We start from the raw sequence: 24,384 nt of genomic DNA on the forward strand, positions 1-24,384 counted from the left end.
ACTTGATACTGATACCGAAATCGAAGGTGAAAAGAATGTTGGCTGTGAATTATGTAGTCGCTGGTATCACTTGGAGTGCACAAAGTTGTCAGGACTCTCCTATGATGAAGTCTCTAACTTGGATTTTGTTTGTAAACTGTGTGATGATGACTAAAACACGTACGTTAGTGAAGTACTTAGTTTTTAGTTTCATGATTTTAGACACTAGTTACCAAAAAATACCTATAACACTTTTTTTGCTCAAGTTTTTTTTATTTGTTGTTTTGATTGATACTAGATGGAGAAAATTTTTGTTTTTTTACCCCAATAAAATATTTTTATTTTATTTAATAGCCTTTTATATAATTACCCATGATTTAAATTTTTTATTAATAAAACAAACAAAAATAAGTAGGTTGTAAAACTGCAACATTAAATTTGTATTTATTTATTTATAACATCATATTATAGTTACACAGTTATAATAAGTTATTACAATATTATGCAGTTATATTCCCCTAGATGCAAGCATCTGTATGGGAAGTAATAAATGAACAGTGTACCATAAACATTTTTCTTCTGTTCAACTTATTTAAAGAAAAAATATATACATTAATATGAGCTCCTAAGTATATTTATAAAATAATATTAGTGAGGTAATAAAGTACCTAAACAATTTAACAAGGGAAGGCATCTACTAATATTAGGATACAACAGACTTAACTTATTAAGATTGTTTACAATATATTCCTTCACTATTTTTGAAAATTTTTTATTTTTGATGTTTCTAATATGTTTAGGTAATAAATTGTACAGTTTTGGTCCTATAAATTTAATGGATCTCTTTCCGAACTCACTATAGCATACAGGAAGAATTAGTTGATTATCTTCATTAGATCTAGTGTTTTGGTTATGGTTTATTGGATATCTAATATTTTCATGATTGTGTATGAAGCAACAAACAGTTATACAGAATAAAGTTCTTATGTTTATATAGGTTTCATTATAAATTTCTTTAGTAGGGTATAAGAATGGTTTTTTAAGGATTATTTTTAATATTTTATTCTGCATTATCTGAAGAGGATTTAAAGAATTGTAATGCATACTGCCCCAGAGTAATATTCCATATCTTAGTATTGATTCCACTAAACTTTGGTATATGGTTATAAGCATATTTCTGTCTAAAATATTTCTAATAGTGTAAAATTTGTAGACTAGGAAATTTAATTTTTTTGTTAAATGTGCAGTATGTAAGTCCCATTTCATGTTACTATCAATGATAATTCCCAAATACTTTACATTTGATGCTTCCTGTATTTTATCTGGTAGATTTTGAATATCTAAGTGTGTGAACAATGGTCGATTTATTTTAGTCTTTGAGAATGCAATATAGTTGGTTTTTTGAACATTTAATGTTAATTTGTATATATCAAGCCATTTTTTTACAAGCATAATTCCAGTTTCAGCACATTTTTTTACTTCCTCCCACATATCTCCGTCAAAAGCAACAACAGTATCATCTGCGTATGAAATAATTATACCGTTTATGTTTAAAGTTGTAAGTGAGTTGATGTACAGAATAAACAACAGGGGTCCCAGAACGATCCCCTGTGGAATCCCAATTCTCACTGTACATGGGTCACTTAAAGTGTCATCTATTTTAACATACTGTTGCCGCTCAAGATAGTTTGCACTTAAATTCTAGTAAACCTTTGATAATACAGGACTGTAAAGAATCAGCCAACAAGAAGGTGTCCGACTAGTGGCAACTACCCGACCGACCATTGGCAAAGACTGTCCGACTACTAACAAAACAGCATTTTTTTTACTTAAGTAAATACCAAAAATACTAAGTAAATCTATGGACAAAAGTGATATATTTAACTTTATCCCAAATAACCAAATTATTCATGTCACTTTGGTTCTATCAAACCTATCAATATTTTTTTATTCATGATTTAAATTTAGTTTTCTCTAAATTGTCCGACCACTGGCTCATTGACCCTAATTAAGTACATGTTTCTGTGAATTTGAATCTTCATTTAATAAAGGGATAAGATAATAAATATATCCTGGAAATCTGATCAGAAAATAATAATTTAAATTATTTAAAAATAATGTAAGAGTATAAATTCTTAAATAAAAGGAGACAAATTAAAAAAAACTATAATAAAAATTACACACATGATATCTTCAAAAAATGATACAAATAAATCTATACATTAATAAGTTTTTATTGTAATATTTAGAAAAAGTAAGTTTGACCTACTTTTACCAACATCAATATAAATGGACAATATTTTATATTAATTAAACAAAGTGCAAATAATCCCTACTATTGAGAGGCATATTATATATTAAAGAATCAAGAACACAGATTTGATGTCCTTTTATGGAAATTTATTGGTCATTTACAGAAGACATTGGAAATCATAAATTTCCCAAAGAAAATTCGAACAAAGGAAACGGTGCCAAATAAGCAAATCACATCTATAGGTTTGATTTCGCTAGCGTAGCGCTCAGCGCCGTATCGCTGACTAGCTGCACAACGGTACTACGCATGCGTCCAACATCCGACACCACCATCGTGGAAAAAAATTGTTACTATTTCAAAGCCGAAATGCACCGTAGGGAAAACTCGCAGGAACTTACCTTGTACGGATTCTCTATAGTCGTCTTTACGATTAAAATCACTTTCCAATCACATTTCCGTTGATATCGCCACAAAATACACGATTGTCCGCTGCAAGATGGACCACCTCGGCGGTGCCGTTTCGAATGATTACAAATTTACTTCTTCTCTAAGCTGACGCCATTTTAATCAAGCGTCGAAGCTGCACGAGTATTTACGTGGCGGTCCGAAACGTGCGTACACGGTTGCCAAGTTGTACGAAGTTTATCTAAAACCTTTAAAAAGCTTTTGGTAAAGCTTGATGTGAGTAATTGGCAGCCATAAGTTAACTTTACTAACAAGCACCTACTATTTTATAAGGCTTATTTAGCTACTACTTAATTTTAAGCACTAAAAAAATATTAGTAAAATAAATTAAGCAAATTAATTACGTGTGGTCGTAAGAAGTATGGCAACACGCATCGGAGGCAAGCGCATGTTAACAGCCTCCCGCCGATTTCCCTTCCCTAATTAATTCTGATTAATTAATTATACTAGATGATTTAATTCACAACGCACAGACTCATAATTAATTTAGAGATGTCATGTTCAGCAATAATGCCCAATCAATCGCCATAGACAATTTACTTACTTAATGAAACGATATGGATATTTTGCCGGGAAATTTTAAATTATATGACGGATATGCATTTGGCGAAACAAACAATCTAGTAGCTTGGAAAACAATTGCTATACGTTTTTTGCCGAATATTTAATCGATTGTTAATTTATTTAGTTAAATGGTCCTGTTTGCTTACTTTCGTTCCTAAATTAAATTATTCAGTTTTTTGATATTGTGTCACTTATTTTCGGCATATCCTATAAAATCTATAAAAGCGGTAAGTTTTTTCTGTTAATTTGCCTCTTGCGCCTAGCACCAGAAACTTTTAAAATCAAATATGGCTGTCCCACAAATACGTATTGGAAATTTAACTTTTTATTCTAATCACAATAATAATAAACTTAATTTATATTATTGCGTAAGATCTCTAAAATCTAATAAAATAAAATTATTGCTACCTACAGGACGCATTATACTATAAGACCGGCAATTTTTAATTTTAATCAGATGATTTCATCAAATATACAGGGTGACTCACCAAATATTATATGAACTCGCTACCTTATATGGGAAGCTAAAAATAGAAAATTGTTGAAAATTTAACAGAATAATGTTATGCTAAGTCTTTAAAATAATAATTAATAATAATATTACGCATGCAATACCTAACCTAAATGTTTATGTAATGTGGGTAGGCAACACGTTTGCTACCTTCATAGTTTTGTCCCCCACACTAAGCTTTAAAGGGTTTGTAGGTGTCTATGGTAGATTCCTGGTATACAGGGTGTTTCCTAACTACGGTACGAAACTATACAGGGTGAATCGTTAGGTCGTTTTATGAAAAAAAGTTCCTATGAACGTATGTCGGGAGTTGCTTTGTTTCTGAGATACAGGGCGATGAAGGTTCAAAAAAATAACGGTATTTTAAAAATACTATAACTATCCTTAAACCGATTTGGTTGAAATTTGGTGCAGCTATTTGAAGTTATAAGACGCTTATTTAGCTGTAACTAGATTGAAATTATTAGGGCCAGTGGCGTGTCAGTGGGCACCACATGCTTATTGTTGGGAAAAAAACAAGGCCGATAATTAATTGTTTTGCAGCTTTTTATTTATTTTTGTATTTAAGCAACTAAAAATACAACTTTTTCGTATTTTATCTTATTATCTTCATATCTGGCTTTGTTTTCGAAAAAAAAAATTAAAGTATCTTTAACTCGTTCTAAAAATTATCCATGGACGACAACATGAAATAAAAACCAATTAATTCGATAAACAATTTCGATCTTAAAGTACATGAGCAAAATGTCTACCCTCCAATGCACGACTTTTTGGTCTCTTGTGTCTTGTTTACTATGATAATAAACATTCAACTTCTACGATTTTTATGATCAGATTTTTGAAATACAACAAAATAACAAATACATTGCTTCTTATGACAAATAATTGGCAAGTCCATTCAAGTACCTCCTTTGTACCTACCTGCTTTGGAGATCAGCTGACAGTGATAGAATTGCTATAAGTAAACTTCAGCTGTCAATTAGGAGTGATTCATTACTCCATCATGAATAATTTTACTAACCATGAAATGACCGACATGCACTTTATTTATGGATTAGCAAATGGAAATGCGGAAGAAGCACAAAGAATTTACCAGGACAGATATCCTAACAGAGTAATTCCATGTGCAAAAACATTTAGAAAACTACATGTAAGATTAAGTGAAACTGGGAGTTTTAATAAAAATATGGGTAGAGGAAGACCAGAAACTATAACAACGCCTGAACTGGAAGAAGCTATACTTGATGCGATAGAAGAAGATCCTTCCAATAGTATCAGAAAGATTGCACTGCAGCTTGAAGTCAGTTCAAAAACCGTTTGGAAAGTTCTAAAAAGAAACCTCCTGCATCCATATCACATACATCGTGTACAAGCTCTACTGCCTCGGGATTTTCATCCAAGATTAATGTTTTGCAGGTGGTTGATTCATACGATGGCACACAATAATAATTTCCTACCAAATATTTTATTTACGGACGAGGCAAATTTTTCGAGAAATGCTATTATGAACTTCCACAATGATCATTTTTGGGCCGACCAAAATCCCCACGTTATTAGAGAAACTCATTTTCAGCAACAATCCTAATTGGCCCATTTTTTTTACCGGCAAGATTAACAGGTGAATCCTACACCGATTTCTTGCAACACCATTTACCCACTTTATTAGAAGAAGTACCCCTACAAGTAAGAGTCAACATGTGGTTTATGCACGACGGGGCTCCAGCTCATTTCAGTGTTCTTGCTCGTCAGCATCTCGACGTCATCTACCTTAATTGCTAGATTGGACGTGCAGGACCTCAAAATTGGCCGGCTCGCAGTCCTGATATGAATCCCCTGGATTACTATTTATGGGGCCATCTGAAGGCTCTTGTTTATAAAACTCCTGTTCTAGATGTGAATGACTTGAGGAATCGGATAATTGTCAATTGCAATATCATAAGGGATACTCCAGGTATTTTTGAGCGTGTCAGATACTCAATGACAAATCGTTTGCAGTCGTGTATATTTTATCAGAAGGTGGGCATTTTGCTCATTTACTTTAAGGTCGAAATTGTTTATCGAATTAATTGGTTTTTATTTCATGTTGTCGTCCATGGATAATTTTTAGAATGAGTTAAAGATACTTAAATTTTTTTTTTTCAAAAACAAAGCCAGATATGAAGATAATATAAGATACGAAAAAGTTGTATTTTTAGTTGCTTAAATACAAAAATAAATAAAAAGCTGCAAAACAATTATTATTGCCCTTGTTTTTTCTCAACAATAAGCATGTGGTGCCCACTGACACGCCACTGGACCTAATAATTTCAATCTAGTTACAGCTAAATAAGCGTCTTATAACTTCAAATAACTGCACCAAATCGGTTTAAGGATAGTTATAGTATTTTTAAAATACCGTTATTTTTTTGAACCTTCATCGCCCTGTATCTCAGAAACAAAGCAACCCCCGATATACGTTCATAGGAACTTTTTTTCATAAAACGACCTAACGATTCACCCTGTATAGTTTCGCGCCGTAGTTAGGAAACACCCTGTATATTCTGGGAATGTTTACCAATGAACCAAATGAACATGATATTTATTAATTAAATATTTTGAAGCTTGGGTGCATTCGATGAATATGCAAAAATTATAAAAAAAATAGACATGAAAGTTATAGCAACAGAATCAGAAACGAAAATCAAATTTTCACAGTCGACCAGATACGTTCTGCACGCAATATACAGGGTGTTTCAAAATTCACTACATATATTTTAAGGGCGTATTCCTGAGGTCAAAATAAGACTTTTTTCCCTATAAACATGAGTCCTAAAATGCACCCCCTTCAAGCTACAGCCGTCGCAAGAAGTGTAAAAAAATCGATTTTTTAAAACTGTGTCTACAGTTTTGCATCAAATTTAACGAAATTTGGAATACCCCCGTTACTTTAGGCGGTCTATTAACTTTTTATCTTAGAAAAGGCGTAAAACTAATTTTAAGGGGTAAACTGAGGGAGTGCACACTTTTGATGGTCAAAATTTTATGTACGCATACATTTTTTTAAAAATTAAGCTACACCAGAATATGGGCCATACAAAAATCTAAATTTCATGTCTCTTGCATTTTTTTGATAATACAAATAGTTTTTGAGAAAATCACCGATTAATAAAAGGCTACCAATAACGTAATAATTAAAATTTAAACAGATAATATTAAGTTTTTTTCAATAAATTGATGAACAATTATTAACATTAAAGAATGATGGTTTATAAAAATACAAAAATTGGTTAAAAAAATATTTAACATTTATTAACATAATAATTAATTATTTTTTAAATAAACAATAAGCTTCTGAGAAACAAATATTTTTTTTTTATAAAAAGTGCTCGAAATGCGCATCCCGCTGCAATACAAGTCTCCATTCGTCTTCTCATAGATTGTCTTACTCGCTCTAAAATTCCGGGAGTACCTATTTCTTATTGTTTCAAAGGCATCAATAATTCTTTGCCTTAGGACCTCGAGCGAAGGCACTTGGCCAGGATTATAGACGAGGCTTTTTACATATCCCCAGAAAAAAAAATCCAGAGGATTGCAGTCCGGGGAGCGTGGAGGCCATGGTATTGGGCCTGCTCTACCAATCCATCTCTCAGGCAACACAAAGTTCAAATAGTGACGCACTGTTAATACTGTTATAAGGAAATGAGGGGGGGCACCGTCATGCATAAACCAGATGTTCGCTCGCACATTTATTTTAATTAAAGGTACACTGTCTAACAAACCATTTAAATGGTGCTGTAAATAAGTGTCGCCAACTAAAATTCTAGGAATAAAGAAAGGACCAATTAACTCATCTCCCACTAAACCTGCCCATACATTAAGGCTAAAGTGCTCCTGGTGGTGAGATTGTTTAATTTCGTGCCGATTCTCTGTTGCCCAAACATGCACATTGTGAAAATTCACAACCCCTTCCCGCGAAAAAAGAACTTTGTGAATAGAATACTTGATAAAAAATTATTATCTCTCGCGCATCTCTTTGCTTCAGCTTGCAAACTGTAAGCGCCTTGGGAAATCTTGAGGTAGCAAAGCTTGAACTCTTTGAATATGGTATGGATACAAGCTATTTTCGTGCAAAACCCGCCAGACAGTTGCATGAGAAACATTCAAATTCCGAGCTATTTGTCGGGTGCTTAGGCCAGGATCGTCGTCGATAGTATTCCCTAAGATGCCGATGTGACTCTGAAAATGTTCGTACATTCGGGAGTCGGCGATTAGGAAACCTTACCTGATACAATCTTTGAGCTTCATACGCGTTACCATCAGCAAGACCATAAACAAAATGGATGTCTGCAAGATGTTCGAATGAATAACGTTCATTTTCCAGTTTAGCAATGTTAGCGTTTAGAAATAAAACATGGGAATAAAAACTACACTTTAAATCTAAAACGTGAAGTAAACTACTGGAATTAAATAAAGTCAACAATGACAGTAAATTTATTTTACACCAAATGTCAAGCAAGTTAAACAATGTCTAAAACAAATACTCACAGCCCACTACTAAAACCTCAAAAATAAAAATGTCAACAATTGCGAAACACAGCCTACTTCCTAAATTTTTTCTTTGATTTTTAAATTACGATATTGCTATCCTTTTATTCACCGGCGATTTTCTCAAAAACTAATGGTCGTATGAAAAAAATGCAAGAGACCAAAAATTTAAATTTTTGTATGGTCAATTTTTTGGTGTAGCTTAATTTAAAAAAAAATTATGTACACATAAAATTTTGGCCGTCAAAAGTGTGCACCCCCTCGGTTTACCCCTTAAAATTAGTTTTACGCCTTTTCTAAGATAAAGAGTAAATAGACCGCCCAAAATAACGGGGGTATTCCAAAATTTCGTTAAATTTGATGCAAAACTGTAGACACGGTTTTAAAAAATCGATTTTTTTTACACTTCTCGCGATGGGTGTAGCTTGAAGGGGGTGCATTTTAGGACCCATGTTTATAGAAAAAAAGTCTTATTTTGACCTCAGGAATACGCCCTTAAAATATATGTAGTGAATTTTGAAACACCCTGTATTTTTTTCCATATTTAAGGATTAAATCTGATTTTAAACTTCTAAAATAAAGTTAAGAGAGAAATTGTAATTACATATAGAGAAAAACCCTTCAGCCCCTAAAAAACGTCTCTCAAATATATGGTGTATTTTATTATCTTTTATTTATATACCAAGTTTGAAGGTGTAACAAAATTTTTAACAGTTACTGTGATTTTTTAAATTATTTATTATTTTACATTTATCTTTTATGATGCAAAAAAATCAAATTTACACCTCTTTTCTCTATATGTAATTTATAGCTTTTCTTTAAACTATATTTTAGAAGCTTAAAATCAGATTTACTCCTTAAATATGGAAAAAATATATTGCGTGCCGAACTTATCTGGTCGACTGTAAAAATTTGATTTTCGTTTCCGATTCTGTTCAATTCCATTAAGTTCCATGACGTAAAAGATAGTCAATTACTTCTCAATTGCAAAAAAAGTCAGTACTTTTTTTGCAATAATGTATAGAGTATGAGAGTTACCGTTGGGATCTCGTAATAAGTCGCAAAGTTACGTATTTGATGGTTAGATATTAACTGTCGCTTATTTCCTAGTCCAAAAAAACGAATATTGATAAAAAAATTTTGCTGATTAGATTTAAAACCGTGTAGAGCAAAAGAAACGAAACTCTTTTGTAGCCATGTTTGTCTTCTACAGTTTATCTTTTACCGTTTTCTTACCGAGGATGGAGGAATAAGATACAAATGGGGGAATAAGAAACATGAAATAGCCGCCCTGGTCGAAGTTTTAAAGATATGTTTCTGTAATTTTTTTTTGGTATGTATCTTACTTCAGGGTATATTTGGAAGGGCACCAATTCACTCTTCTCAGTTGTACATACAAAATTCGTATTTGTTTCTTATGACTCAATGTAATGTTTTCTTATTTCCCCATTTGGGGTAATAAGAAACGATTAGGTTACATCCCATATATCAACAGTTTATGTTGAATCGGGGTATTAAGATACACTATTAAAGTGTATCTTTTTACCCAGATTTTTTAATTTTTGTTTTTTTTTGTTTTACTTTTTTTGTCCGCCCCCAACAAAATTAAAGGAAACAAAAGTGATGCAACATTATAAAAAATAAAGATTTTTACTAAGTATCATTTAGACTAGGCTAATAATATATTTAAACGAAAAACAAACATATCTAAACGCGAAATAACGTAATAAATGATACAAAATCATACTTAAACGAACATATTTTCTTTTTTCATTGCAGAATAGCATATTTTAATTTGAACATAATCTGCCCTTTTAATAGTAAAGGGTCCAATGTCCAATAAATTGATATGACCATAAAAGATATATTGTTTTTTTACCACTTGTCCTCCTGTGCTGGCCAATCAAACTGTTCAAGATTTTCTTTTAAAAATTTGACCATACAAGTGTCATCTGTGATGGAAATAATTCGACCTAAATACCAGTTGATGTCATAATAGATAGCAAAGTATTTTTCTGCTTCCAGATTCACTTGTGCTGTGTCACCATGTTTCAGCTTAACACGTATAAGGTTTTTAGGGGCTGGTCATCCATATCGCTCCAGTCATCCGAGGCATCATCCGATTCCAATAGTTTTGGGTCGAGATCTTGCTCATCTTCGGAAGTTGAGGAGTCCTCGATGGTTTTTATTTTCTTGGATATGGTCTTTTTTGAATTTTCTTTTGTATACTTTCCCCGTGTCTTTTCATCTTTTTTGGTTTTTTTGGATTCAAAAGGTAGGCGTTGAGCTACCACATCTGAAGTCAGAATTTCTCCAACACCTTGCGATACTTTCTTTCTCTTTCCTGGTGCAGTTGTGTTTTTCGCAACTTCAGAAAGAGTTTCGGAAAGCTTTTTTCTAATGAATAACTCAAAACTGGAGTTGCTTGTTTCTTTTGTTTCTTTAGCTTGAGAAGACCTCTCCTTCAGTCGCTCAGCTTCTTGGGCTTCAAAGGCAGTAAGTCTATGACTAGGACCAGGGATATCTTCTGGATTATATAGAGATGGTGAAACTGACGCAACAGGACTTGGAGCGAGTTGAGGCTGGTCCTCGGTTGGATTGGTATATTCAGCAATATTTCCAGCTTCCTTGAACCTTTCAAATATTATAGGATCATAGGCAGTCTCTGGAAACTTTTCAAAATGTACAGGAAAAGGTCCCGTTGATTGAAAACCGGACTTAAGGTTTCGGGATTTGAAGGACCCTTCCCACAAAGTACAAATAAGCTCAGCAAATTGGGCTTTTGTCAACAATTTTCCAGGGTACTTTCTGTTATGTTCAATATAAGTTGATTCCAATCTGTTTTCATAGCCTTGAACACTGTTTTGTCAAGAGGCTGAATGAAATGACTTACATTTGGTGGAAATTTGACCAGTACGACATTATTTTCTTGTGCAAGTTTCACTAGACTGTAGCTAATATGAAAGATCACTCCATCAAAAAACAAGACAACCTTCTTGCGTCTTTGCTCTTTGGAAGGAATGGTGTTAAAAATAATTCTTTACACCATTTGTTAAATAAATTCCCATCCATCCAACCATGTTCTTGAACAGCATATCGCGTACCGGTGTATTCATATTCTGGAATCCATGTGGACCACATCTGCTTCCCAGTGAAAATTATGAAAGGCGCAAGTTTTGTCCCATCAGCTGCTCCGCAGGCTAACACTGTTGTATTTGTTTTCCCAGTTCCCGCAATATTTCTCGAGATTCTTTTGACTCCCTTTTCTGCCACGATCTTCATATCCTTTGGATCGTGTGAAAAGGAGGTTTCATCACAGTTGAACAAGAGGCCACCATCTTCAGAGCCAATGCCTAGTTCATTGAACATTTTTGAAATGTCATCGTAAAAACGTCTGATGACAAAGGGATCCGTTCCTCTGACCCTTTGTGAGCTGAGAGCTTCACCTTTTCTTATGGCTAGCTGAGGATGGCGCGCCAAGAATCCACGAAACCAATCGTCACCAGTACCTTTTCCATCTTTCCATCTGGTTTCTATTTTCTCTTCCTTAATAAACTGTGACACAAGTGTTAATGTCTCTTTTTTCGTTAGTCCTTCACCATGTAGCGCGCACACTCTTAGGTACTGAGCAAGGTCCTGTTCATCTTTATACCTAAGTTCAGGCTTTCGCCCATCACTCACTTTCACATCACCCACTTTTTTGTATTGTTTGGAGAGCGTCCCAAATGGCACTTCGTATTGTTCTGCCGCGGCACGTAGTGTTAAACCTCTGCGAACTGCAGATATAGCTTCTGTCATACGATCAGGGTCATAGGTTATCCTTATTCCCTTCTTTTTGTAATTTCTGGGCATTTTTACTTAACTGGATTTACCTGCAACAACAAGAAGGACTAATAATAATAGTTTCTTATTACCCTACGATAGGGTTTCTTATTGCCCTATTAAATGAAACAATTGGGGTAATAAGAAACAATTCCATTATGGCGTACGCGTTTGTTGCAGGGAGATCTGAGAAAAAAGAAAATAAAGGCCTTTCACTCGTCTACAAGCTACGGTATCGAAACTAATTTAAAAAATTTCTTAGGGCAAATCTTAAAAAAATATATTTGAAACGCACCACTTTGAGGTGATAAAGTTTTAGGCAGAGTTAGAAAGTCTGTCAAAAAAAATGTATAAAATATACAGCAATACGAAATCGACTTTATATACCCGCTAATTAAAGGATTTAAGTGTCTTGTATAATTTTTTCAGATTTTTCACATTAACAAAGAAAAAAAATTATATGTATCTTATTGCCCCTGTCCTTTATTCCCTCATTGCCCTTTACTTCAAAATCAAGATAAAAGGAAAAATATGAGTGCTACAGTAAAGCTATTTCAGATGCAACTAACAAATTTGCCACTTAGAACTGATAAAGTAACTGCAACGAAGCCTTGGTTTAGTGGGTACCTTTTTCACGAAACAGATAAAAATGTAAAATGTGGGATAAATATAAAGAAATAGACAAACCAAGACTATAGAACCTACCAGGATCGAAATAAGAAATTAAAAACAAAGCTTGAAATGGTCAAAAAAAGGAATAAAAATAGATAGCAACATCATAAAAGCAGATTTATACATATTATATCAGCAACACTTTAGCACCACAGATTACTCCTATTACATTGAAAAATGCAATATCATATAGAAAAATACCCAATTCTCCGGACATATCAAAGGAATTTGCACAGAGATTTGAGTCTATCTACACACTGAAGACGAATTCCCAACTTTACCAGGAACAACCAGAAAACACTCGAAAATGTAAATTTCCATCGGGAGGCTGTACAGGAAGCAATCTTTTTCTGAAAAGTTGACTTAATAATATTTTCCAACCCCTGAAATATCTACCGATTGCTTGGAACCAGTTCAATAACGTGGAAACAGGGTATTATAGTTTCCATTTACAAGAAAGGAAATAAGATTCTAGCTGAAAACTGCAGACCGATAAGTCTTACTTGTCATCAGGGTAAATGTATGGAAAAAGTCTTTAATGAAAAAGCTTTATGCGTAGAAGATCTACCACAACAAATATATTAACATGATATCTTAATGACTGAACACATGATAAAGGAGATCCCGCAGACATTATTTACTTGGACTTTGAGAAAGCCTTTGACAAGGTACCTCATAGTAGACTTCTACTTAAGGTCGAGCATTATGGTGTAAGGGAGAAGTTGTTGGGGCTTATTCGATGTTTTCTTTCAGACAAGAATTTCCGAGCAAGAACAAATAGGTCACTATCAGACACTCAAAGGGTTTGGAGTGGTGTACCAGGGCTCAGTGCTGCGACCTCTATTGGTGTATGTTAGTGATCTTGGCCAGAACATGTAAACCCATGAAACCAAGGACTTGATTTACAGAATGATCTGCAAAAAATTGCAAACTTGTCAGCAGTTTGAGCGGAATGAAGAAAAATGCACCACCCTCCGTATAGGCGACAACAACCTAGCAAATGTATATAAATGGAACACCAGTAATGCATGTCAACTATCAGAACGACCTGGGCGTGTTAGTATCTAGTGATCTGAAATGGGAAGCCCACATCCACCAGATGCTTAAGAAGGCAAATTCTCCTAGACCAATATACAGATGCCAAAAGTCTTTCAACGATCACTGGTTAGAAACGATAAGTTGATTGTATATCTTATATTTTAGGCCCAAGTGTAGTGACATACGATGTACAGAGCGGCTACAAATTTTTGATTTGTAGCAGAGTATCAAAAGAGTGTGATATAAGCAAAGCAAACTTCAAGTACATCGATTTGATAGCAAAAAAATGGGTTTTGCAACATAAGATGTTGAATTTTCGACACTCAATATGCCGAAAATTCAAAAAATATATATTTTCTTGTTCTAAATATAACGTAAATGCCGAACTTAAAGTAAATCGGATATATAGTAATAAAATGTAGTTGTAAGGAAATATTAGCACTAATATGCAGAAAATTCAACAAACATTGACATTTTCCAGGATAATACCAATGAAAATTTAAGAGGAAATTAAAATGAGCTGCAGAAAGAAAAAAGCAATGAGTTACAAAGAAAACATTTTCTATCAAACCGGGTTGTGTACATTTGGAATGCATGAAGCGAAGAAACTGTATCTGCAAAAAACATAAATATCTTTAAAAACAAATTGGATAAGGTACTCAAATATGAACACTAAGATGACTCATTTCTACTAATAAACTAGTCATTAGAATTCAAATGAATTTGATATGACTACTAGTCTGTGATTTTTGTGATATATTAAAGTACTGTAGGCTGCAAATTGTTGTAAATGGAGCTATCCTGTTAAAAAATCAGTGTTCGCTAAAACTGTTTAATAATCTAATCGGTGTTTCACTGCCTACCCTTATTGTTAACATAAAACGATTAATAGGGCCACTATATTTTTTCTTATTTTGATAGGAAATAAGAATAATTGTCACTACTTGTCACTTTGTAACATCTATACTCTCAACAATATTTAAATCTTGATCTAGAATGCATTTAATGAGTAACTCCGAATGAAGTATTTAAGTGCTCTTTTCATTTGAGCCTTTTGACATCTGTCAGCTACTACACGAAAAATGGCAGACGAATGTTATCTTGAAAGATTAAGGGGGGATCTTAGAAAATCAAATGATGTTATGAAGATAGGAAGATATGACCTAAAACGGTACAAAAATACAAAATATGAACCTTTATACATTAGTTTTTTCTTATAATTCACTATTTACTTCTTTATTTACTCTATAAATCATTTATTACCAATTATCATATTTTATTTTCAGTTTAAAATGTTTCCATCTGCGAGTTCTATTGGTAACCTAGAGGAACCACCGTTTACGCACATTAGTGACCCAATTTCGGAATATGTACGAGGCAATATATGCTCATCCGAAGAGGATTCCTTATTCCCTGAAGATGATTTCGATCTAAACGAAACTTTGTCACTCATGGAGGAAAACATGCGGCTAAGTCAACAAATCTTCGGTGATACGGAATCTATCGTGAGCTTCTCACAAGGTAGTAGACAATCATTAACGGAGATCTTGGGCATGATAGATGATGTAAACCCGATTAATAACGACAAAAATTATAATTTTAATAAGGCATTAAGCGGTTTAAATCGAAGGCTCAGTGAAGATCAACAATATTGTAATAAAAGTGTAGGTGGTGTTAAGAAGGCACCAAAGACTCCGAAACTGACAAAATCAAAGTCAATTTATGGAAATTATAGAGAAAAGTGCCTTGAGACTAAAAAAACTGAATCAAAACAAAAGAGACGATTAAGCCAGGATCAATTCCCTGAAGAGGATTTCGATCTAAACGAAACTCTGTCACTCATGGAGGAGAACATGCAGCTAAGTCAACAAATCTTCGGTGATACAGAATCTATCGTGAGCTTCTCACAAGGTAGTAGACAATCATTAACGGAGATCTTGGGCATGATAGATGATGTAAATCCGATTAATAACGACAAGCATTATAATTTTAATAAGACATTAAGAGGTTTAAATCCAAGGCTCAATGAAGAGCAACAATATTGTAATAATAGTGTAGGTATCAAGAAGGCACCAAAGACCCCGAAACTGAAAAAATCAAAATCAATTCAGGGATATGATAGAGAAAAGTGTTTTGAGATTAAGAAAACTGAATCAAAACAAAAGAGACGATTAAGCCAGGATCAATTCCCTGAAGAGGATTTCGATTTAAACGAAACTTTATTACTCGTGGAGAAGAACATACGACTAAGTCAACAAATGGTCGGTGATTCCGAATCTATCACGAGCTTCTCACAAAATAGTAGGCAATCTTTAACAGAGTTTCTAAGCATGATAGACGATTTAAACCCGATTAACATCAATAAGAATAGCAATTTGAATAAAGCATTTAAAGAGTTAAATAGAAAACTCAGTGAGGGGCAAGAATCTAGTTATAAAGGTCAAGATCCTATTAAGAAGACAAAAAAGACCCCGAAGATAATAAAATCAAAATCTAAGGACTCAGTTCAGGTAAATGATCGAGAAAAAGGGCATGATATAAAAAAATCTGGATCAAAAAGAGATAAAGCTGAAAAAAAGTCTTGCACCTATAAAAGCATCAGCATAAAGATTAATCACATTAAAAAAACAAAAACATCTACGATTGAAGAAATGGAAGTTGTTAATGGCATTAGAAAAACTAGGTCACAAACGAGCAGAAACCAAAAAAACAACAATACCCAACAATTTAGTCAGCAACCATGCCCTAAAACGGGTTGTAGAGCTAAAATAGACCAATGGCGAGTAAACAAATTGAAGAGCTTACAACAACTGAGGGACGTCGGGTTGTACGTTTTATGTGACAGTTGCGACAAAGTATATATAATAATTTTTCAATTTTCTCGTAAAATAATTTCTACTTTTAATTGACAGACCCGCTACTTACCGGACGTGAAAGATCCACTAGACTTGCCGGAAAATTGGTATTGCTACATGAATCCGGATCCAAATTACAACTCGTGTTCCAGTCCTGACTATTACATTAATCCACAAGAAGAAGCCAAAATAATCATTAATAAGGTATGTACATATTAGTGACAATGGTTAAAATGAAAAGCTATTACTTCTTACAACATATCGCAACAACGCTAGTCGAATCTTTCTTGATGCGGTGTTGCCCTATGTTGACGAAAATAGCAAAGTTGCTTAGACTGTTAAATAAAATTTTTTTAATAGGTGGACATCCCTAATAGAATAGATTGTTGAGAGAATATACCACCAAAGTTTTATCAATGTTTAAATGTTCCAAATCTTAAGGAAATGCTTCTTTAGATATGCTCATTTACACATAGAAAATTTGTCCAAGGGATACTAATTTAAAGTTTTGAAACTAACACAGCAGTCTCGCGATAATCCGGATCAATTAAAACCAAGCCGATCCTGATAATTAAATCACTGAAAAAATTAGTTTTAAATATTGTTAACTCAAAAATAAATAAATAATGCAATGTAAGCATAATTAAAAATGTATGAACTAATCTTCATACAATAAATAGTTCAATCATCGATCTAGGAGACGCTCTTGCATATTACCAAGTGTTCGCTTTCATATTTTTCTCTGATTTAGACAATTTACATTTTTCTGAACTGAATGAAACAAATTAGTAATTTTAGCTCATTGACTGTTGCGTTGTTGTCAGCTAAAGGAAGCTCAATATCAGTGGCCAACTGTAAGACAAAATTTAAATATTTAATAGCATCTCGATTTTTATTTCTGTAAGGCAATCTTCATTTGATTTATCATTTAACTAGATTAAATCGTCTGTTCGTGATGCAATCTTGATGCAATTGAGCATCGCCGTCAATCCAATCTACAGCTTCACCAACATCTACATCTTTACTTCTCATATTCTGGAGCATTATGGAAACCTCATCAATTTCTTTCGTTACAAATGGTTCTACTTTTTGCTTTAAATCAATGAAATGAATTAAATCATCAGGATCATTTTCATCCCAGCAATTTTTTAAGGAACTCCGTTCTTGGCACTTTTTCTCAAACATAATGCAGAAGGCATACAGCAAATTTAATGTTCAAACTCTTGAGACACATAACAAGTCTTTTTATTATTTGTTATAATTTCAGCTAGAAGGCTTTTTCGATAGAAAAACTTCAACATTGATTGAATTAAGGCAATTGTATTTGGTGGTAAAATCATTGCAATAATGTAGCCATCGTCGCTAACTTATTCTTCTTCACTACAATTATTAAAAGCATTATCAATAAGTGGCGCCCTTTTAAAAAACTTGCTTTTTTTCAAAAATGTTCTTACTTGGGGCACACAATATTGGTTAAGCCACTGTTTAAATATTACTGAAGTCATTCAAGCTTTTGCTGTAGCTTTATAATCCACTCCGTACTACTGAATGCTCTGGAGTTTGTAGATTTTACAATCACCAGAAGCTTAAGTTTGTGACTGCTATCAATATTACAAGATTCCAAAAATATGATCCTTTGCTTAGTGATCTTTCTTCCAGGACCAGTTTTTTTCTCTGGAACCCTGGTGCTATCTGGAAGTATTTTCCAAAACAATGCAGATTCCTCAGCATTATTAATTTGTGGTGGCTGTAAGCCTAGTATAATATTATAGTATGATCCAATCATCAATCCAGTCTCTACTTAGATGAAACAGGAACATATTGATTTCGAAGATTTACAAACCACGAATGCAGTTTACTTTCCATCCTTGGGTATTTTGCTTTTCTTACTGGTTTTTCCTGGCCCAGCAACCCATTGAACAATTCATCTGAAATAGAGCAAAAAAGAATCACTGCATTGGAATAATAAATTAAAAATTAAAATAATACTCAACATTATTATTACAAAAAAAAAACAGTTTATATATATTTTTTCAAGTTCCCACACCATATCTACAAGGTACGAGCCCTAACAACTATATGTTGGAACAATCAGTTATTTTGAAATAAAATGCCCATTTAGCGAAAATATTTTATAAAATTTTTTTTTAATCATAAATATGAAATGAACAAGCTTTTTTATAATGTTTAATATTGTTTTTATAATTTATTTATATATTTTAAGTTATTTAGTATTTAATAACTTTATAAATAATTGAAAAATGCTGACAACTAAATATTGGAACAAGTGAGTTTTAAAAAAGGAAAATACAAATTAGTAAGGCGTAACGTCGCCCTTAGCTTGAATAACAGCCTGAACTCTATGAGGCATTGTACAAACTAGACCTTCACAAAATTCAGGGGTGAAACTATCCCATATTTCCTGTAGTTTGGCACGTAGTTGTGGCAAAGTACGCTGCGGACTATTTCTTACGCGTTGCTTCATTTTGTGCCAAAGTGTTTCGATTGGATTGAGATCCGGGCTGCTAGAGGGGTGTGACAAAACTTTCATATTATGTTCCCCCATCCATTTTTCGGTAGATTTAACAGTATGACATGAGGCACCGTCCTGTTGAAAGATAAAATCTCCAGATGGATATAAATTTGCAGCACTTGGTAAAAGCGAATGTTAGAGAATGTCTTGATATTTTTCTGCATTTACTATGCCATCAATAAAGTGTAACGTTCCCAACCCTTTAGCTGACATACAACCCCACACCATGATGCCCTGTGGAAACTTTACAGTCCTTTTAAGACAATCCTTATGGAATGCTTCTGTTTTGTCCCGAATCACACGCTTTCGATAATCTCCGACACAGACATCAAATTTGCTTTCGTCGCTATAAATAACTTTGCTCCAGTTTTCTTTGGTCCACGAGAGTTTTGATTTGGCTCAAATGTAACGATTCCTTTTTTGAGTCTCCGTTAACAATGGTTTTTCTTTGGCCTAGGCGAAAAAATAAGAAAAATGAAAATAATATAGCACAGAACAGCCTATTAAACATACCTTATAAAAACTAAGACCGCTCTTGTGGATATATTTGCGGCAGCATTCTCTGGAAACATTTATCCCACTTTCTCTATTCCACCTTGCAGTTACTTCTCGTAGAGTATTTCTTCTTCCCGACTTACAAATTTTAATCAAGTTCCTTACATTTCTTTGAGAAACAACTTTTGGATTTCTCGCATTGTTTTCCCTTTATGGTACTGCCGGATAATAATTTCTCGCACTTTTAGATCAGTAGGTTTTCCACGAGCCATTATTATATTTTACTCGTAATAAAAATGACAGTAATTGATTATTAATGGTCAAGTGACGCATCAAAATTTTTATTGTTGACAACGCACTACTTACTTTTGTTTATTCAAAGCCATGCGCGCGTTCGCGTCATGCTAATAAAACTGGAAAAATTTGATCAAAAGCAACCCACGTTCCTACATTTGGTTGTCAACATTTTTTGATTATCAAACAATTAAATAAATATTATTTAATTCAAAATTTTATTAAACCTTAAAAATAATTCTCTAAAACATAAAAAATGTTATTAATTTATTATTTTTAAATAAAAAAAATAAATTAAAAGAATTACGGTAAACTGGAATTTTATTCGTAAAATGACTACTTGTTCCAATATATAGTTGTTAGGGCTCGTCCTACATAACAGGATGATTATCGCGACACTCCTGTATTGCAATGTCAGGAATTTCATCCATTAGCGGACATTTTGGGCATAACGTCGGACGCACTCTAAACAATTTTTGAGGATTAATTTGAAGATAAACCCGTAATTCTGTCTTATGGATTTAAGTAGTTAGAGCGTTTTTAGTTCGGGCAATTTTTGTGCTAATTTTCTTTGCAAATTTTCACTATTTTTAAGAATATTCTTACGAAATATTAAAACTATTTTAAAAGGTTTCAGAATCAGAGAAAGTGTATTTCTTACCCCAACAAATGCTATTTTGGCTGTGTTATTGTCCAGTCAAATGATGAATGGGATCATTAAACATGTCACTATTTGGCTAAAGTTTTATTTAATTTACTGCGATACTGTGGAGCTCACTCTTGCTAAGAGTGAGAAAATAAGTCAATTTTGTCAAGTGAGATGTTTATCCATCAGCATAAAAAACTTAGGAAGTTAAATTAAAGGAGTACTAGGAATTGCTGACACAGATCAGTTCCTAAATGTTCCTGTATTTTACACAGATAGTTCAGATAATTCACAAAATGTTCTACATAAACATCGTAAACAAAAATGCCGTTACTAAACCATATAATTTATTTTTAGTACCATGCAGGAAGTATTGTTTGGGCCAAAAATGGCAGCCAATGGTGGCCCGCATTAATCGACGATAACCCGGATACCCTACAGTATTTTTGGATGGCAGATAAACGCTCAAAGATCCCTGTAAAAAAAACAAAGTCCTTTAGTTTAAAAATTTACAATTAATATATTGATGATTTTAGACTTGGTACCATGTGACGTTCTTTGGCTCGTCTAAAATACGCAATACCTGGAAAAAAACTGAAGAGCTGGAGCCTTTCCGCTCTATGTTGCAGACTATTGAGCCTAAAAAATGTAGGCCTGCTTTGAAGGCTGCAATAAGAGACGCAAAAAGTGCCGGCGAATTGAGTATTTTGGATCGGCTGCAAAAGTTCAGTTATTTGCAGAGATATATTTTGAAGGAACCAAAAAAGGGGAATAAGAGGAATCTAGGTAAGAAATTTAAATTTTAAAAAAATGGGTATATTATATTTTTTACAAACATTGTAGACGAGAACAAAGAAGCTGATGGTAACCTTCCGGTAACAAAAAGAAGAAGTCCTAGGTTAACTAACCAATCTATGAAATAATTATTGATAAGTTATTGTTTTTCATGGTTCATTGTTACTATTTATTATTATCGTTCGTATTCGTTTATGTAATAAATAAAACAGTTCAAGTTTAATTTTATAGTATTTATTTATAACATGTATACAAATATAATGATTATTATAATCTTTTAAGCTATAAATCTGGAAATACCGTAATTTCCCCTAACTTTAGTCCTAAAGCGCAACTATGGTCCAAAGACCGCGTAAATTTAAAAAAATCACGTGTATGTTATCCCCACTTAAACGAACGAAAAATGCAGCTATACGCGCAAAGACAACTATTGAAACCGCCTAGAGAAGTTCCAGTTCAAGTTGCCGTCCACATGGTCCCAGACGCAGAGCGTTTACAAGATCAAACGGCTCAGTTAAGTGTGATTTTTATAACTTGCGAACTTTGTGCTGTCCATCCCTTACGGTAAAGATTTTCCTTATATACTTTTTCCTGTTAATTTATTTATATGTTTCTGCTTATTAAAGATGTTTAAAATTGATATAACCTTAATTTATTTTTTTAAATATTTTTGTTTACGAAAAATGGCAACTTGGAACCTAACAATGACCACTGGACCATTGTTGGAAACTTGTGGACCATTGTTGGGACACAGTTTCTTAAAGATTAATATTAACCTATTATAGGTGCCAGACTATTGTTATGTGCCAAAAAATAAAACATTGCATTTTTAGCTTTTAAAAAACAAATTATTGCATTTTTATTCTTCTTCAGATGCCTATAGATCAAAATTGGAACGTAGAAAAGTAGGGGCGAGGCCCTATATCCCCTATTCCGAAAAGGTTTTGGAGCAGTGCTTTGGAGATATAAAAAATGGAATAATGTCTCAAAGAAAAGCTTCAGAGACCTATAATATTCCGCGCAGCACTATTATTTCAAAACCAAAAGCAATAAAAAATTACTGTATAAACCCACCAGGACGGAAATGCGTTTTTACTGAAGAAGAAGAACAGTATTTTGTTCAACACTGTATTGTGATGTGTGAGTTTGGCTTTCCCGTGACTCCATTTGATTTAAGATGTATTATTAAGATGTATTTGGATAGCACCGGGCGCAATGAATCATGGTTTCAACATTTTCCGGGAAAACGTTGGATGGAAGGCTTTTTACTGCGGAGAAAAGGGGATTCGTCGAAGAGACTTTGTAGTAACATTAAGAGATGCCGAGCTGCTGTCGATGATCAAATTATAAACAAATATTTTGACCATTTAGAAGCCGAAGTTCAAGGGGTTTCTCCAACAGCGATATTTAACTACGACGAAACTAATCTGGTAGATGATCCTGGCAAAAAAACTGTTTTAAGTAAGCGAGGCTGCAAATATCCGGAACAAATTAAAAATTCCACTAAAGCGGCAGTTTCTATTATGATGTGTGGCAATGCTGCAGGTGAATTATGTCCTTCATATGTTAACTATAAGGCCGAAAAAATGTGGGATACGTGGACCTGCAGGAACCAGATATAATAGAAGTAAAAGTGGATGGTTTGATGGATCTAGCTTTGAGGACTGGTTTATGTCAATTCTACTTCCCATGATAAAGCGCAGTAGATTTGAAAAATCTGTCATGATCGGAGATAATTTAAGCTCACATATAGTCCCAAGATTATTAAATTATGCGAGGAACATAACATTGCCTTTGTAGCATTGCCACCAAGCTCGACTCACTTAACTCAGCCGCTGGATATTTCTTTTTTCCGACCTTTAAAAATTCATTGGCGAAAAGTGTTGGATTAGTGGAAAAGCTCTTCTGCTGGAACTAGACATCCTACAGTCCCTAAAGACGTTTTTCCATCCCTTTTAAACGAATTGTTTGGGAGAACAAAAGAAAATGCTGCAACCAATTTACAGTCTGGTTTTAGAAAAGCAGGGATTTATCCTTTCAGTCGGGATCAGGTTTTAGCTAGACTTCCCAGCAGCAACAGGGTTAATGAGTCTTCTGATTATGATTTGATCAATAAATCGTCTACAGCTTTTCTTGAAAATGTCAGAAAATCAGAAACTGTTCCCCGGATTATCAGGAAAAAGAAAAAATTAAATGTTGAGCCAGGCAAAAGTATAGGACCAGATAATATCAACGAGTCTAGTACTTCTTGAATAGAAAAAAAGAAAAAAAGTAAGCAGCTTAATAAATTTGCATTGAGTGATTCAGAGGAAGAAAGTTTAGGAGAAATTTCTTTAGACTCCGATATTCTATCAGAGACTTTTAGTGATATGCTACCAACCTTCATTGATGAACCTTCGTCACAAAATAATCAATCTAGTACAATATCTGAAGGCGATTTTTTTATAATCATTTTTGAACAAAAACATTTTCCGGGTGTGGTCGAGAAAACAACAAAAAATGGGTACATGGTTAGCTGCATGGAACAAATTGGGAATCTATGGAAGTGGCCAATACAAAAGGATGTCCTAAAATACTCTAAAGAAGATATTGTAAAGAAAATAGAAAGTCCAAAATTATTTTCTAAGAGTAGACAACTGTATTTAGTTGCAGAATTGCAAAAAGATTAGGCCAGCTGGAACACTTTAATTTTTTTAGTTAATTTAAAAACAAATCTTGTGTGTTTTGTTAAAGATAAATCTTGTGTTCTCTACTAATTTTGACTGTAAAATGTTTAACCTAAAAATTTGATTTTACTTTTACATATGAGGAGTTATAAGTTTCCTTTTTTGGTAATTGAAGTGCTTGGATACGATTAAACGGATATTGAAAAGTATGTTAATTTACCCTAAAATACCTTTTTTTTTAATAAATCTCGACTTTAAAAAATGAGTTTTA

The 24,384-nt window shown here is 33.5% G+C and overlaps 2 protein-coding genes across 6 annotated transcripts in view; one reads left to right on the forward strand and one right to left on the reverse strand.

Annotated features, from left to right (window-relative positions):
• The window catches only part of LOC126742058 (7SK snRNA methylphosphate capping enzyme bin3-like), a 35,991-nt gene extending 33,192 nt beyond the window's left edge, over positions 1-2,799 (reverse strand). For 3 of the 4 annotated variants that reach the window (XM_050448587.1, XM_050448586.1, XM_050448584.1), the window contains exon 1: positions 2,632-2,799. The gene's annotated coding sequence lies outside the window, so the exon portion shown is untranslated. The remainder of the gene's footprint in view (positions 1-2,631) is intronic. The other variant, XM_050448585.1, reaches the window with a different exon arrangement.
• A 548-nt stretch (positions 2,800-3,347) lies between these two features.
• Positions 3,348-21,670, forward strand: LOC126742059 (uncharacterized). 2 transcript variants are annotated; one of them, XM_050448588.1, is made up of 6 exons: positions 3,348-3,489; positions 15,116-16,684; positions 16,742-16,888; positions 21,010-21,129; positions 21,189-21,438; positions 21,496-21,670. In XM_050448588.1, exons 2-6 carry the CDS (start codon positions 15,122-15,124, stop codon positions 21,573-21,575), a joined length of 2,160 nt encoding a protein of 719 aa, XP_050304545.1. In that variant the 5' UTR covers positions 3,348-3,489; positions 15,116-15,121; the 3' UTR covers positions 21,576-21,670. The 2 variants fall into 2 exon arrangements, with proteins under 2 accessions (XP_050304545.1, XP_050304546.1); XM_050448589.1 differs by lacking the exon at positions 3,348-3,489 and adding an exon at positions 14,906-15,000.
• The last annotated feature ends 2,714 nt before the right edge of the window (positions 21,671-24,384 follow it).

Source organism: Anthonomus grandis, chromosome 11 (assembly GCF_022605725.1).
Source record: "Anthonomus grandis grandis chromosome 11, icAntGran1.3, whole genome shotgun sequence".
Classification (NCBI taxonomy): domain Eukaryota; kingdom Metazoa; phylum Arthropoda; class Insecta; order Coleoptera; family Curculionidae; genus Anthonomus; species Anthonomus grandis.

What these genes read in the sequence shown, in the direction of transcription:
- LOC126742059 (XM_050448588.1), top strand. Translation starts at nt 15,122, where the DNA reads ATGTTTCCATCTGCGAGTTCTATTGGTAACCTAGAGGAACCACCGTTT. An exon ending in CCAAAATAATCATTAATAAG is followed by an intron (nt 16,889 to 21,009) that starts GTATGTACATAT and finishes ATTTATTTTTAG; the next exon opens with TACCATGCAGGAAGTATTGT. An exon ending in ATAAACGCTCAAAGATCCCT is followed by an intron (nt 21,130 to 21,188) that starts GTAAAAAAAACA and finishes TGATGATTTTAG; the next exon opens with ACTTGGTACCATGTGACGTT.